At 36.5% G+C, this 13,549-nt stretch overlaps 1 protein-coding gene across 4 annotated transcripts in view; it reads right to left on the bottom strand.

Moving 5' to 3' along the window:
* Window positions 1–13,549, bottom strand: part of NBEAL1 (neurobeachin like 1) — an 80,474-nt gene that overhangs the window by 43,834 nt on the left and 23,091 nt on the right. For 2 of the 4 annotated variants that reach the window (XR_003915767.1, XM_029959540.1), the window contains exons 3-11: window positions 13,319–13,480; window positions 11,934–12,015; window positions 11,619–11,746; window positions 10,686–10,768; window positions 8,326–8,411; window positions 6,514–6,820; window positions 5,430–5,536; window positions 2,353–2,439; window positions 826–909 (exon numbers count right to left, since the gene is read on the bottom strand). Coding sequence is in view for 3 of the 4 variants with exons in the window: in XM_029959540.1 (XP_029815400.1) it covers window positions 826–909; window positions 2,353–2,439; window positions 5,430–5,536; window positions 6,514–6,820; window positions 8,326–8,411; window positions 10,686–10,768; window positions 11,619–11,746; window positions 11,934–12,015; window positions 13,319–13,480 (1,126 nt within the window). In the remaining variant the exon portion in view is untranslated. Of the gene's footprint in view, window positions 1–825; window positions 910–1,868; window positions 1,886–2,352; window positions 2,440–5,429; window positions 5,537–6,513; window positions 6,821–8,325; window positions 8,412–10,685; window positions 10,769–11,618; window positions 11,747–11,933; window positions 12,016–13,318; window positions 13,481–13,549 lie in introns of those variants that run through there. The other 2 variants (XM_029959541.1, XM_018071719.1) reach the window with 2 other exon arrangements.

Below are 13,549 nucleotides of genomic sequence, written 5' to 3' on the forward strand. Positions count from 1 at the left end.
AAAAAAGAAAAATGTATGTTGCAGCAGAAGTACAACTGAAAACTCTGCTGACCCTCTGTGAATCCCAGCAGTTCTCATCTCCAACATATAACTCTTTTCAGGCTTTCCAGAGTCAGTGGAGAAATAAGCACCCTGAATAAGGCTCTGGAGGAGCATAACTGACCCTGTTGTTTTTCCCTCAGGCTGTACTGCAACTAGCAATAAAATCAGATGACTCCCACTCTTCCTTTAGACCATACTGTGCAGCCACATCCCTTTCCCCATGCCAAGACCAGGGAATCATTTAACCAAGGCTAGGATCTAATGAACTCAGCAATCCAGGAATAAATACACTACTTTTCCATGGGCTTAGCTTCCAGTCAGAATCACAAACTAACCACAATCTATCCATTTATCAAACCACAAGGGTAACTACCAAGGAAGGGCAGGGGAATGGCAAGACCACCATTTGGACAGCAATACTGTCCTAGGTTAGTTTAAAACCATGATAAAACTACAACACAAACTCCTGCCTGAAAATTCCTGCAAATACCCACTAAGTCTACCCCATGTAGTCATGGGACAAGTAACAATGTACTTCCTTTACAAAGTTCCAACTGCTATTATACTCTGATCTTCCAGTTTTGAAAGAAAGATGACTCAGTGTTCAGCCACTAGACACATATAAAAGGATAAGGAATTCTAATCAGCTATCTGTCACGAATGTGTGACCACAATCTGCTCATCTTCATTAGGAAGATCCATCAAGATACTGTGATAAAAACACTAAGTGGAAAAAAGATCAAGAAGCCTACTGCAAATAGACCTCTGCATATATACTGTTACCTTTGCAGCTGGAGACTTGTGCATTACTGCTGTGAGGGCTTGAATGGTTGATACTGCCAAGGAGTCCAGGTGTCCCTGAAACACCTGAAAGTAGCAGGTACAGAAGTCATAAACAAATGTCCAAAGACGGTTAAGCTCCAAAGTGTGTACTGTGCCCTCCTGCCAGGAGGGAAACCAAGAGTTTGGCAACATGCTTCAAAAATCATCTCCCCACCAGTCAAGATTTCATAACCCCACAGCCTACAAGGAATTACACCACGGTAGACAACTATCCACATACTTCAAGAGGAGAGAAGCATTCACAACACACGCTGCACTTCAAATATTCTAAAGGACAAACAAGTTTTCCTCATGCGCCTAATGGACAACCTCAAGAGGGAGGGAGGAAAACAATCAGGAAATCTCTTGCAGTATGTGTGTGTGTGCTGCTGGACAATCAGGCACCTGCAGTTCACATAAATTGTCTTCTTTTCCATCCAAGGCCCTACACACCAATGCAGCACACAAACACACAAATTATAAGAGATAAGTCACACAGCCAGAGTTAGGTGGCTACCTCACCCATAGTCTCATTGCACTGATCAACACCTCTCTTTCCAATTTAAGCAATCCTTTGAGGTTTTTTCTGTAATTCTTTTCTATATTGATATTTCTATGGTGGTTTTAAGAACAAAAATGTTGGAGCACTATTTTGCATCCATCCGTAAGCCTAATTAGCAACACTGTACAAACAAATGTACTGTTTTCATCATCTCTGGAATATTATATGCATCTCAGACATATTTTGAAAATCAAATGTCAAGAATTAGAAGACCACGTTAGATGTGAAGAAACATTTAGATGCGGTTAGAGTGTTGTGCTGTGTCCAAAAAAGCCAAAGCTATTAGTTAAAAATCACGATTTGTAGATTACCATCCCCTGTATTTAGCATTTCTTTACAGTTTTAATCGGAACAAATAATTCTACTATAAAATTAATACAACAATTTGCATTTGAAACTTTCCATAATATTTGGAAAAAGTAAAACAACAGGCTATTCCTACCTCCCTGATTCAGCCTGTCCATTGTTTTGTGAACATCTGTTCTTGATGACAAGCAAAGAATCAGGACACCAAACACAACCATTGAGATTCACAAACAAGGCCCCAGAATCCAAAACACCACAGTGCTGAGACAAAGAAGTAAAAAAGAAGAAAACGAGGGGAAAAAAAAATCACCACCAGGTTGAGAGAATTTATTTGGATTCCATTCATGTACTTCACCTTTTCCTTAAAAGAAGCATAACTGAGGCCCAGTCTATTGTAAATATCTGCAGTTTGAAGTAGATGAATAAAACATAGATTGAATTCAATCTGTTATTCAGAAAAATCATTTTCTGAGAGACAGGAAATACTGATGTGTGCAGCAACACAAGTTCAGCTTGCTGCAGAAGGCTTAAGTAGGATGGTTAAGGTGAAGCACAGGAATCAATTTTCCTGTGATTGTGGCTTGACTTTGATTGAAGCAAAATACAGTTTAGGTAGGTACCTGGTCCTCATTCATTTCTGTCAGTAATTTGTTGGTAAGGTCTTTCTCACTCTTGTCTGCGACTTTATTGTTAGCATTTAAAAACAGCTGTTAGAAACAGAGACAAGAATAATGGAAATAATTGCACATTAAACAGTTACCTGCAGCCAAACCTGTGGAGGCTGCCTTGGGTTTGTATTTCACATCCCAAAAAAAAGAAAAAAGGAAAAAAAAAAAGAAAGTGTTCTCACACTGGTGAGATGCAATCCTCCATTATTATTAGTCTTCTGTTAATTCTTAATACTGAAGATTACACTGTATTTTTTCTAAAGAGTAATTACTTTTTTACCTCAAAAAAAAAAAAAGGAAATATATAATTGCTGAGACAAGGAAAAAATCTGGAATTTTTATTGGTCTCCAGCTTAGCATCTCTAATTTCATTTACAACATGCAAGATGACAGGAGGTTCTCAAAAATTTGCTTGTAAGAAATAAAGACAACAGTGGGGCATTAGCAAAGAAATGGATACAGATGTTTCACCACATTCTACTTATGTTTCATCCTACGTGAAGGTTGAAGATACCTAGACAGAATAATTTAATCTTCCAACAGCACAGTAGCAGAATTTTTGGGGTACACATTCTTTAGATCAGGAAGAAAGGCAAAATATCTGACATCATCCTAAGAATCAGGAAGGTTGTAAATAGCTTTAAATCAAACATAAATCTATACTGCATCTTTAGCAAAGGAACTGCTCTGTTTTTAGTAGCTGGATTCCTAGTCAGCTCCTGAATTTGTAAATTTAAAGCTCACCCAAATTCATACCTGATTGCAGTCACCTTGTGTGCAAAGTTTAGCTGTAACCTAATCAGGACTTAAATTTACCTCCTTCTAAGTTTCTACCGCGCTGTTAAAAAAATCCCTGACCAAAACGTTTCAGAAGTCCCTTAAAAAAAAAAAAAAAAAAAAAAGGAAACAACACTTTCTTTTAGTGTTTCTTAGTGGTAAAAACTAAGCATTTGTCTTTCCCCACTCCACACAAACACACATTTTGTGCCATTATCTGCTAGGCAGTCTCTCTGAAGAATAACAACCTGAGAAATCAACTTCCATAAATTAAGGCAAAACAAAGGACAACACTTAAGATATTGCTTTGACTTACATAGGTGTGAAAGCACATGGTTAGAAACACAAGTCACTTTGAAAGGTACATCACAGTCAAGAGCACTTAACAGTGCAGAATAACTATAATATGCCTCAGAGGGCTCTAATGTTAACAACTAAGAATAAGAACATTAAACAGAAGCAAAAGCAGACATAAAAAAAATACATTGAATTTTTCATGAGTTACTTAATTTCTCATAATATATATTGTGAAAAGGAAAAATAGATTATTACAATGTCCATATGGCTTTAATCCTTCCATTTAAAAAGCTGTTCAAAATTATTTTTTTTAACCAGGCATACTGCTAGAGGTTGTTGTGCTTTACTCAAAGTCTGACCTCTGAGAGAGTTTAACAGACAAGAAAAGATTCAGCACTGACAAACCACTTTGTTAAATGACTCTCAGAACAGAATAAGCACCTTCTGATACCTATAAATTACAGTCCATCTCTTTGGATATCACAGGCGAAAAACAACACTCAGAATTAAGATACGGTATATTTGAAAATACAAATATACTGTAACACCTGCCCTATCTCTATCCTCTCCCTACTTCTCATCCTTGGGGGTATTTTGACCATGAAAGGTTAAAAATGTAGCAAACTCCAAGTACTGATACCCAATCACTCCCAGTGATATGTGAGACAGTATCACAGGAAAAAACTTTAAAAGAGCGTATCTTCTGACACATCTACAGGCAGAATAAAAATAAAAAGAGCAAGCTGCAAAAATAGAGTAGCTGTTCCTGCTTTCTTAAATTCCACCACTTATTTATGAGAGCAGGAACACAGCTGGACTCTCCATGAACAGATAAACTGTTGATGACTTCAGAAGAAACTAAAAGGGAAGTTTCTTGAAGTCTCTTATAGAGTACAAGGTTAGTACAAAAATAGGCAGAGATTCCCAAACAGAGGAGAAGAATGGAAAGGTCAAACAATGTATTTTCAGGAGAAGATAATAAAATTACAAACACTACTCAAAACTGTGCAAGTCAATTGGCATTCTGCCACTGAATATAATTACAATTAAGACATAATCCAAACACATTTATTTTTAATGTATCACTGCACTGAAATATGTTCTAATCCAAAATCTAAATGGATTAAGAAACAAATTGCATACTGCAGCTAGCATTAAATTATCTAGCATCAAAAGAGCTCAAAACAGCTCTGTCACCAACATATCACAAAAAGAGAAAAAAATATTCCAGAGAGTTATATCATATCTATGTTTTTTTATGCAAGGAAAAATAAAATCTACAAAGCAATCAGTGCAAGGCATTAGTTTGCCAATTATGACCATCTGGGATTGAGACAAAACCATTAAATCCTATGTAGAAAAAGAACAATCAAAGAACATTTTTAACAGCTTGATCACATGTTTTATGTCAGCTACACACAGGACTCATATTTTGAAACACTAACAATGGCACACTAGCAAGATTTTTTTTAATGGAAAAATATGCCTCTGAAATTAGAGTTCAGACCTCCATCTGGCAGCAGTTGTGACTTCCTAGCAATCCAGTGACAGAATATAAAAGAAACAAACAAATGAAAAAACATCCTCACAACATAAACCAAAACAAAAAGGCAAGGGGGATTGTTACCAGTAACTATCATAACAGATTTTAGAGCCTGAATGGGGTCTGTAAAGGTATTTTGCTCAGGACTCAAAATAAGCATTCACTGCTTTAATCACAAGACAGACAAGAATCATCTCTACTTCATTAGCAATAAAAAACAGATTTTAGAGTAACTTGGATCTTTGAGATCTTTCATGGCATTAGTGGCTCTAACCCATCCAAAGTTTCACTTTCAGTGTGCAGACACTTTAAAATTGCTTCTATTTCATAAGGAAGACGAAAAGATAATTAATATACTTGCAATATTACAAGACAGGTTCTGTTAAACATACTCTGATAAGGGAAAACGTACCTTGCAGTTCTGCAACAGTCGAATGAGATGCTCAAAGCAGTTACTGTTAAGGAAAATTGCCTGCAGAACAGGCCTATCTGTGCAGTCTAACATGGCTGTGATGGTATCTATAAAATTAAAACAGAACTGGCATCAAAGACAAAACACTTGCCAAATCCATCAAGCATTTTTTTCTGCACATTACATAATAAACATAGGGAAAAAAAATATACAACAACCAATATGCTCTGCGTTCTTTGATCAAGAATGACATGTTTTAAGCACAGATCACTGGGCCTAGAGCTGAACATTTTGATGCTGTAAAAATTGCCACATAACCTACTATATCTGGAGAAAAATTCAGCTAATGAATATCTTTGATTGTTTTGGAGCTCTGTTTGAAGTCATTGCCAGTTTTGAACACATGAGCAGCATTACTTTTTTGTAAAGCACGTGAAGACTTGCTTTACTCTGCATTCTACAGCAGCCTTATACTGTAGTATTCATCACAGCCTCAGTACTATTCTTTAGTATTCGAGGAAGTATGAAAAAACAAGTACTTTTATTTCCCATTCTGAACATCAAAGTGGAAAAAACAAATCCCTGAATTTTTATCCAAAAATTTAAACCCAATTGTTTCAGACTATTACTTCTGGCCAATGTTTAGAACAATGCCATTTGAAAAGCAAACTATCACAAAACAGTCACCACATGGGTATTTTATTACAGAACAGTCTTATTCTGCCATTACTAAGGTGCTGATGAGTGTCAGTTGTTGCCTAGCAACATTTTTCTTTTTTCATGGACACTGGCAGTCTACAAACCTTGACACTGGTTAAATGGTAGCAATATGATATCACTTCTTCTGGGGAGTTTTCTTGGGGTGTTTTTGTTTGTTTCGGTTTGGTTTTTGATAGTAAATGATTAAACTAGAATATATGTAAAGTAACATCAAAGAAGAAATGTTAGAAAATTTTCAATTGCTTAGCCAAATGAACATTTTTTGGTAGAACATTCAGTGATATTACTATCATGGCCCAATCATTACTTGCTATGGAGTTATTGTCAAGAAATATTTCAAGGAACTGGACAATTGGGTACTCACTCAGCATTTGGATCTGTAGTGCTATGAATCTGCTCTCCCACTGCCTGCATCGCCTCGCATTAGGTAAAGCAGAATGGTCTGAATTCAGCAACTTGAAATAGTTCTCCAATATTGTACTTGTCTCCACTTGACGCTGGTCAGAACTGCTGGTTAGAAGGATATGGACAACTTCTGTCAGGCACTTCAGAGTCAGTTCTGCCTTCCTGCTCACTTCCTCAGGGTTCCTGTCATCCCAGTTGTCACAGTCTGCTAAAACACGCATCAAGACTTCCATGGTGGCAGGAGATACTGCTTGAAGAGCATTCCTCTGAAACCCATCAGGCAAAAATAATAAATGAATTTTAAAAAAATTAAACCTCTTCAAACCAGCAGTGTCTACCCAAATTATCTGAATCATGAAACATTATTATGTCTTAATGCCCTGTAGTTTTTGAATAAACATGAAACACTCTAATTGGATTATGTTGATGGCTACAGATGAAATGCATCCCATCTTGTTCACTTAAATAGGCTTTCTCTTTCAAAGAGAATGCTTATATGGAAAAGGAAATATAATTTAAAACCTGTTACAAAAATCATATAAAGTAGCCTCAATAAACTGCTAATTCTAAGTAAACTTTAAATTGAATTTTCATTTCAGATAAAGAGATTCATGATACTTTAGAATTAGCAATAAGAACATCATAATTAGCGAATATTTGTCTGGGCCCTTAGTGCACTCTTCTCACCTTTCTTCCTGGAGGCCTGACTGCATAGGTTCAGGGGCACCTAAATCTAGGACAGGAGCCCAGGCTTGTAGAGACCTTTGAGAAGCCCTGTCAGGGACTTCTTGCCCTCTCTAGGGAACTGCATTCAAGTTTTGGCTCTCAACCTTTTACCTGCCTGAGCAACACTGCAGCCATGTCCGTGCCTGGCCATGTACTGTTGAATTTGACCCACAGACTTGACTGCCCAGCTTGACCTTAGACTGCCTCATGACTTTGGATGGGGCTGGCAACCTATGGCCTCTTGTCTGACTCCAGTTACCATCACTAGACTCTGATATGCTGACCAGACTTCCTGGCTTGATATTAGGTTTCATCACTACAGACTTGTCTAGTGGTCTGGGCTGGCTGACCCTGGTTACAACCACCAGACCTTGTTCAGGTATAGTGAGACTGCACCTTTTGCCAGTTAGGCCAACTGCCTCTGCCTGTCTGGCCTTCCTGCTCAGTCTCAGCTTGCCTTCCATAATGGAGCAGTGCCTGGCTTTGCAGCTCCCTGATAACATTTAAAACACTCTTTCTTCAGGATCACAAGAAGTAACATCTGCTTGTGACCAGAGTAGGCAGGATATTACACAAGTCAACTGAGAAAGTGGATGTGGCTTTGATGATGAATACCCTCTTTTCTTCATATTCTTTCAAAGACTTTAAATCGCTTCCAAGGTATAAGGGCCCCATGCCTCTTACTGAAACAGTTAACTTTCAACCTTGGAATTAAGAGAGATCAACTTCATGTGTTGCTACAAAACTTTCATCTTCGCAGGTGGAAATTCCTAATCTAGTTACCCACTTTAAATACTACAGTAAGTTCATATGAACATGTAGTTATTGTAAAAGGCAAACTTCTACTGTTATTTGAAAGCAAGACTCAGTGTTTAGCATTTAGATATTATTGCACAGAATGATCCCAAAATTCGTAAGATAAGAAAAAATTCATAGTCAATAGTAAATTCTTCCTATTTATGGGTTATGGGGTGTTTAAAAGCCTTAAGCAAGGAACAGACATTTGGAGGCTTCAGCAGCTGAAAAGGGTTTAGAACATCCTTACCTGACCACCAGCCACAATAGCTCCAAAGAGATGCAGCAGGCAACATTTCAGGCTTTCCTTGAGATGTTCACTTTCTTGAAAGCATTCTGATTGGAGTAAATAAAAAGAAGAAGAATTTCTTACTCTGGTCACAAATTTTACCAAAATTTTCCTCTCAAAAAAACCCACCAACAAATGAAATAAAAAACCCCTGCCTATATTCCCTGTCATCATACAAATTAAAAAAAAATAAAATCAACTATATAATCTCCACTTTCTTTTATGTAAGTTAGACACAAACACATCAATTCCAGCATTATCAAAGTAACATAACATGACCACATTTATCAGGAATTCTCAGGGCCAGACCTTTAGCTTGCATAAAACATTCAACGAAGGCTGACAGAACTATAGACACAACAACTGTTGGTCTTGATTTATAATGTAAAATAAGATCATCTTGTCCCTACTAATGGGAAACAGAAAGGTGTGTTAACACACAACCAGTTATCAAGCATGACAAAGGTGAGAGCAATTTTGGCATGGAAAGTCTGATGCCATATACAGTGCAGGTAGTTCAAAAAAACAGTCCTTGAGTTTGCTCCCTTAGAGCCAAACTTCCCAGCAAATCCCATGCAGGTCTGTAACCTTTCCAGCAGTCTTTAAAGGCAGTTATCCTGCATCTTTTCTCATGCCATATCTGATATAAATTAGTTACAGCCTCAGGAACTCTTCTTAGCAATATATATATAACCTGGATATTTTTTAAAAAGCAATAAAACTACACTCAAAGTAGCTGTAACAAATTACTATTGATTATTTTTTGGAATTAACTATTGTAAAACTTCCAATAACTTTGTAAAATAAAACTGATAATTACTTGGGTTTGTAAAAAGTGAGATTTTAAAGAAACATTATAAACTGAAAATGAGATTTTTATATGCATTAAAATAATAATATGACCTTTAAGACAAGTACTAGTTATTGACAAGTAAGATTTCTGACTATATACTGAAGGTATAAGCCTGTTTTAAAAGAAAATTGCAGAGCTAATTTTTAAATCTGTTCTTCAAAGTAAACAAAGCTTAGATGATCACATTGTTAGGGTGTTAGTACCACCACTCCCTTAACTTATAGCCTCTGAATCTTTTGGAGAATCTCAGACAAATATAAAGAGCAGTACCTAGGAGATTGTGAATAAATCATTAGGCTGGGTAGACTAAAAACCTTCACATTAGTCCTGTCATGGCAGAATGTCTAAAGCACATGCTTGGCAAATTCTGTCTTTTCTGTCAGTTGGCCAACAAGCAGATGAGCATTTGAACTGCTAATCAGCACAACTTTAGCTCAGTCACATTCTATAATATTTAAGAGATTTAGGAGGAACCACAGTGCACTGTACCGAATGGAGAGATCCTGCAGATGACACTCCTCAGTAGCAGCCTTTAGAGTGAGTTTCCAGTGCTCTCACTCATAGATAATGGCATTTTAGTGCCATCAGCAATTTGGTCTTTTTGGCAACTATCCTATTTTATGCACATAGTGATTGAATCTCAAGGAACAGGAGCTGTGACTCAAACCTAGAAAAATCAAATTCATAAACGCTACCACTCTAGGAATAGAATCTTCCTTTTCTATTTTCAATTAAAAACAGATAGCTGCAAAAAGGGTTGATTTCACTCCTTCACTTCCCATCTTTCAATATTGTTCCTGCTGCTTCAATTCTGTTGGCACTATCACTTCAGTATGCTAAACCAGCAAACTAGCTGGGCATCCCACCTTCCTGAGATTTAAGTACAGAATATGGACATGTAAGTCCTTCTTTTCCACACAGACAATCTATAATGGTAAGAACACATGAATCCCAAAGCAGCCATCATGATATTTAATGACTTAACCAGAGAGAAAACAGGAGTTTCCCAAACTGAAGCCCAAGGAGCATTTGCTAGTTGAATGGCACAGAGCTCCATTCTTTCTGGCTGTTAAATCATATTAAAGAGACAAAAATGCAGGAACACTTTTCTAAGATTATTTTTCCATAAGAGTTATCAGCACAGTTGCTACAGGAACCTTATGTGTGCTATTATTTTCACTAATAAACAGAAAAGTTGGCAATTCACAGAACCAACCCTATTAAACCATGTTGGGCACTGAAATAAAGTCTGGAAAAAAAAGAAAAAGGCTTTCAAAGATAAGAGGGGGAATGGCAAGACAGTGACTCTCTGAGCAAAAAACAAGCAACCAAAGTAACCCACTTCACCCAGCCTCAGAAAGTGAGGGGCTTTTACACTGTCAAGTATTCTTAGGAGAAAGTTACTTAGGATCACTAAGTTCAGTCCTCTAAAGATGACTATTTTAAAGAGGCTGTTAGTGATACTTACGGTAAAAGAAAGGGACAAACTCGACCGTGAGGGAAGCTGGTTTATACTTCTGTCTGCTCCTTTCAACTGTACTAAGGAAATGTCTGCAATTACATTAAAAAACATACACCAAAGAAATTAGGTATGATACTTTGTTTATGACATACTTTTTAATTTATTACTCATAATAGTAAATTATAATAGGACTTATAGTAGAAAACTGCCAAAAATCAGGAGTTATCTTTTGCCTACGGGATGACAAAGCATAGTGAAGTAGTATTTCACCCTGAAAACATGAATCACAGCTAATTCTGTATTCACTGTTCTGTTTCACCTACAAATGGCTTAATATTTTACAAAATGATTTGTTTTTTTAAAAAAAATAAAGAAGCCAGCAATCTCTTATTTATTCCATGCTTATTCCATGCTTATTGTAACTAAGCCATCAGCTAGACTGCAAAATGCAGAATGCAATTTGAAATGGGCACAAAACATTATTATGGATTCACTAGGTGAGAGGAAACCATCAAATTAAAGGGTTATAATTCTATTGATACATTCATAAACTTATTTTCAAAGATGCAACATATCTATACTATGAGCTTCAATAACTTCTTTTGCCCTAATTCAATCAGGTCTGCATACTACTTTCCTCTTGGTTTCTTTGTTCCACCCATTTAGAAAAACGGGCCAGTTGTTAAAAGGAGAAAGCAACAACAGGACCTTTGTGACAGTCAGTTACAACCAAACACCACTTAGTATACCCTCAAATTTAATTTTCTTTTAACTTTTAACTTCTAGACTGCCAGTGAATATATTATAATTTTTAAAAGTTATTTAAACCCTATCCAATTTCAGAAAGCATAACACTTCTCTGTGGTGTGATTCTATTGATTCATGGTTAAAGTTATCATAAACCACAGTGTTTACAATCCTGTCCTAGTCCAAGCATACCCTGCAATTCGTTGCCTCCAGTTTCGATACGGATCGTAGAGGCTTTCACAAAAAGCCAATGCATGTCTCACAAATTCTTCTATGGGGGTCTGATCTGCCACTTCTTTTTCTTTAGTTTTGCTTTTTAACTGAAAAAAAGAGAGCTGCAGTCAGAAAATTTCTAGATGTTGAAAATTAATCTCAATCACCTCCCGAGCAGTTCAGACCCACAAACTGTTCTCCACAGAACACTGTTGTTGAAATAGTAGATCAGATAAGCAGGAACAGGAAGTATCAGAGGGCAAAAATAACTGATGGGAATTGTTAACCACGTACCTGTTGAATGTATAACGTAGTCATGGTGATAACATGGTTAATGTATGAGCACATCCCAATCTCCTCCACATTAGCCAAATTCCTATGAATACAACATAAAAGCCACAGAATTGTACACAGTGTACTATTTGAAGCTAGTTCAAACAATGTTTGATTATAGACAGAATGCTAAAACATACAAAAGTATACTAGCATTTAAAAAATACTCTCTAAAAGACTGCATGTACTTAAGTGTTTACTTCTGTCACAGTAACAAAGCTCACAAGTTTTCATCTAACAGGAAGAAAGGCTCAAGTCACTCTGCTGTAGGCCAATTCTTTTTGGAATTTGGGGTTTCAGAGGTTAAGCAGATTCCCAGGACACTCTAAATAGAAAGCTCAGAAATGGCATCTGATAAAAGACAATAACTTCCACTTCTCCCACATTACTAGTGCATACACTTTCTAAAACTTTAGCAAACATATACCTAGAAACATTTATTCACTTTAAATTCTCCCGAGGAAAACAAACACCTAATAAATTATTTTAAAACATAAATAAAGCAACGACAAAGAATTTCTCAGTCTTGAGGACAAGTCACAAAGATCAGATACCAAAGTGATGTTGTAAGGAGAACTATTCAGCAAGTAAGGCTGACAATAGTTTAATTCAAAAACACATTATCACCAGGTACTCAGCTTATACTTAAAATCCCAGGATACTTAAACACTGCCATACACAGCTCTCTGTATATTTCAGAGGTAAGGAGAACTAAAGGACTCAAAAATGCTGTCTCAAATACTTCTGAGAAAAGGGGGTTCCCTATTATATTTTATTCCCTTCCTCTCTCAGTGCACTTCACAATAGAAGACTAAAGAAATAGTGAGGAATAGATCTCTAAAAGCAGTTTATTCATTGCTTCAGTGCAGAAGTTTCAGAAGGAAATCAGCTGCATTAATAGTGTAATAGAAGTTTCATAAGCTGTTTCTGGAATGCTAAGCATGTTAAAAATGTGAAACAGTTCTTCCTGTACAATTCTCTCAACTTATTTCATATCTAACACTTGTTAGAGTGTACTTTTTCTTTTAAAAGTATTTATTATACCAATACCTCATATCTGGAATTCCCATAGATTTATCTTCTGTAATTACAGAGAATCTAGCACCTAAAGGCTTTCTATTCCCTTTCTCATAGCAAATATTATTGCTAAGATTACTGCATTGTATCCTTCTCTCTTTTATTCCCTCTTTCTTTAATTTGAAGACTGTGAGAAGTGGTATTTCTCTGTTTCTACTGGAAGACATCAAATCATATTGTATGTGTCATTAGAATCTATATTTATAGGCTGTGTCAAGATTTCTTAAACAAAACAATAGCATTGCTGAGGTAACAATCAGAACAAATACCTGCAAAGGATGATAAAGAATTTCACAAGTAGAAGTGACAGAGCCTGCTGCTGCTCTTCTAGGCCATCTGACATTTTCTGGACACACTGTAGCAGCTGGAGCCTGAGGACCTGAAGAATGTTATCAGGAAGCAGTGATATTCCTGGTGGGATGTCATCCACTCTAATGAGAAAACACAGACACAAAATTGTTAATACAAATGACATGGTAGGAATCAATTTTCACGTACTC

Source organism: Manacus vitellinus, unplaced genomic scaffold (assembly GCF_001715985.3).
Source record: "Manacus vitellinus isolate BGI_N305 unplaced genomic scaffold, ASM171598v3 scaffold_20_pilon, whole genome shotgun sequence".
Taxonomy (NCBI): Eukaryota; Metazoa; Chordata; class Aves; order Passeriformes; family Pipridae; genus Manacus; species Manacus vitellinus.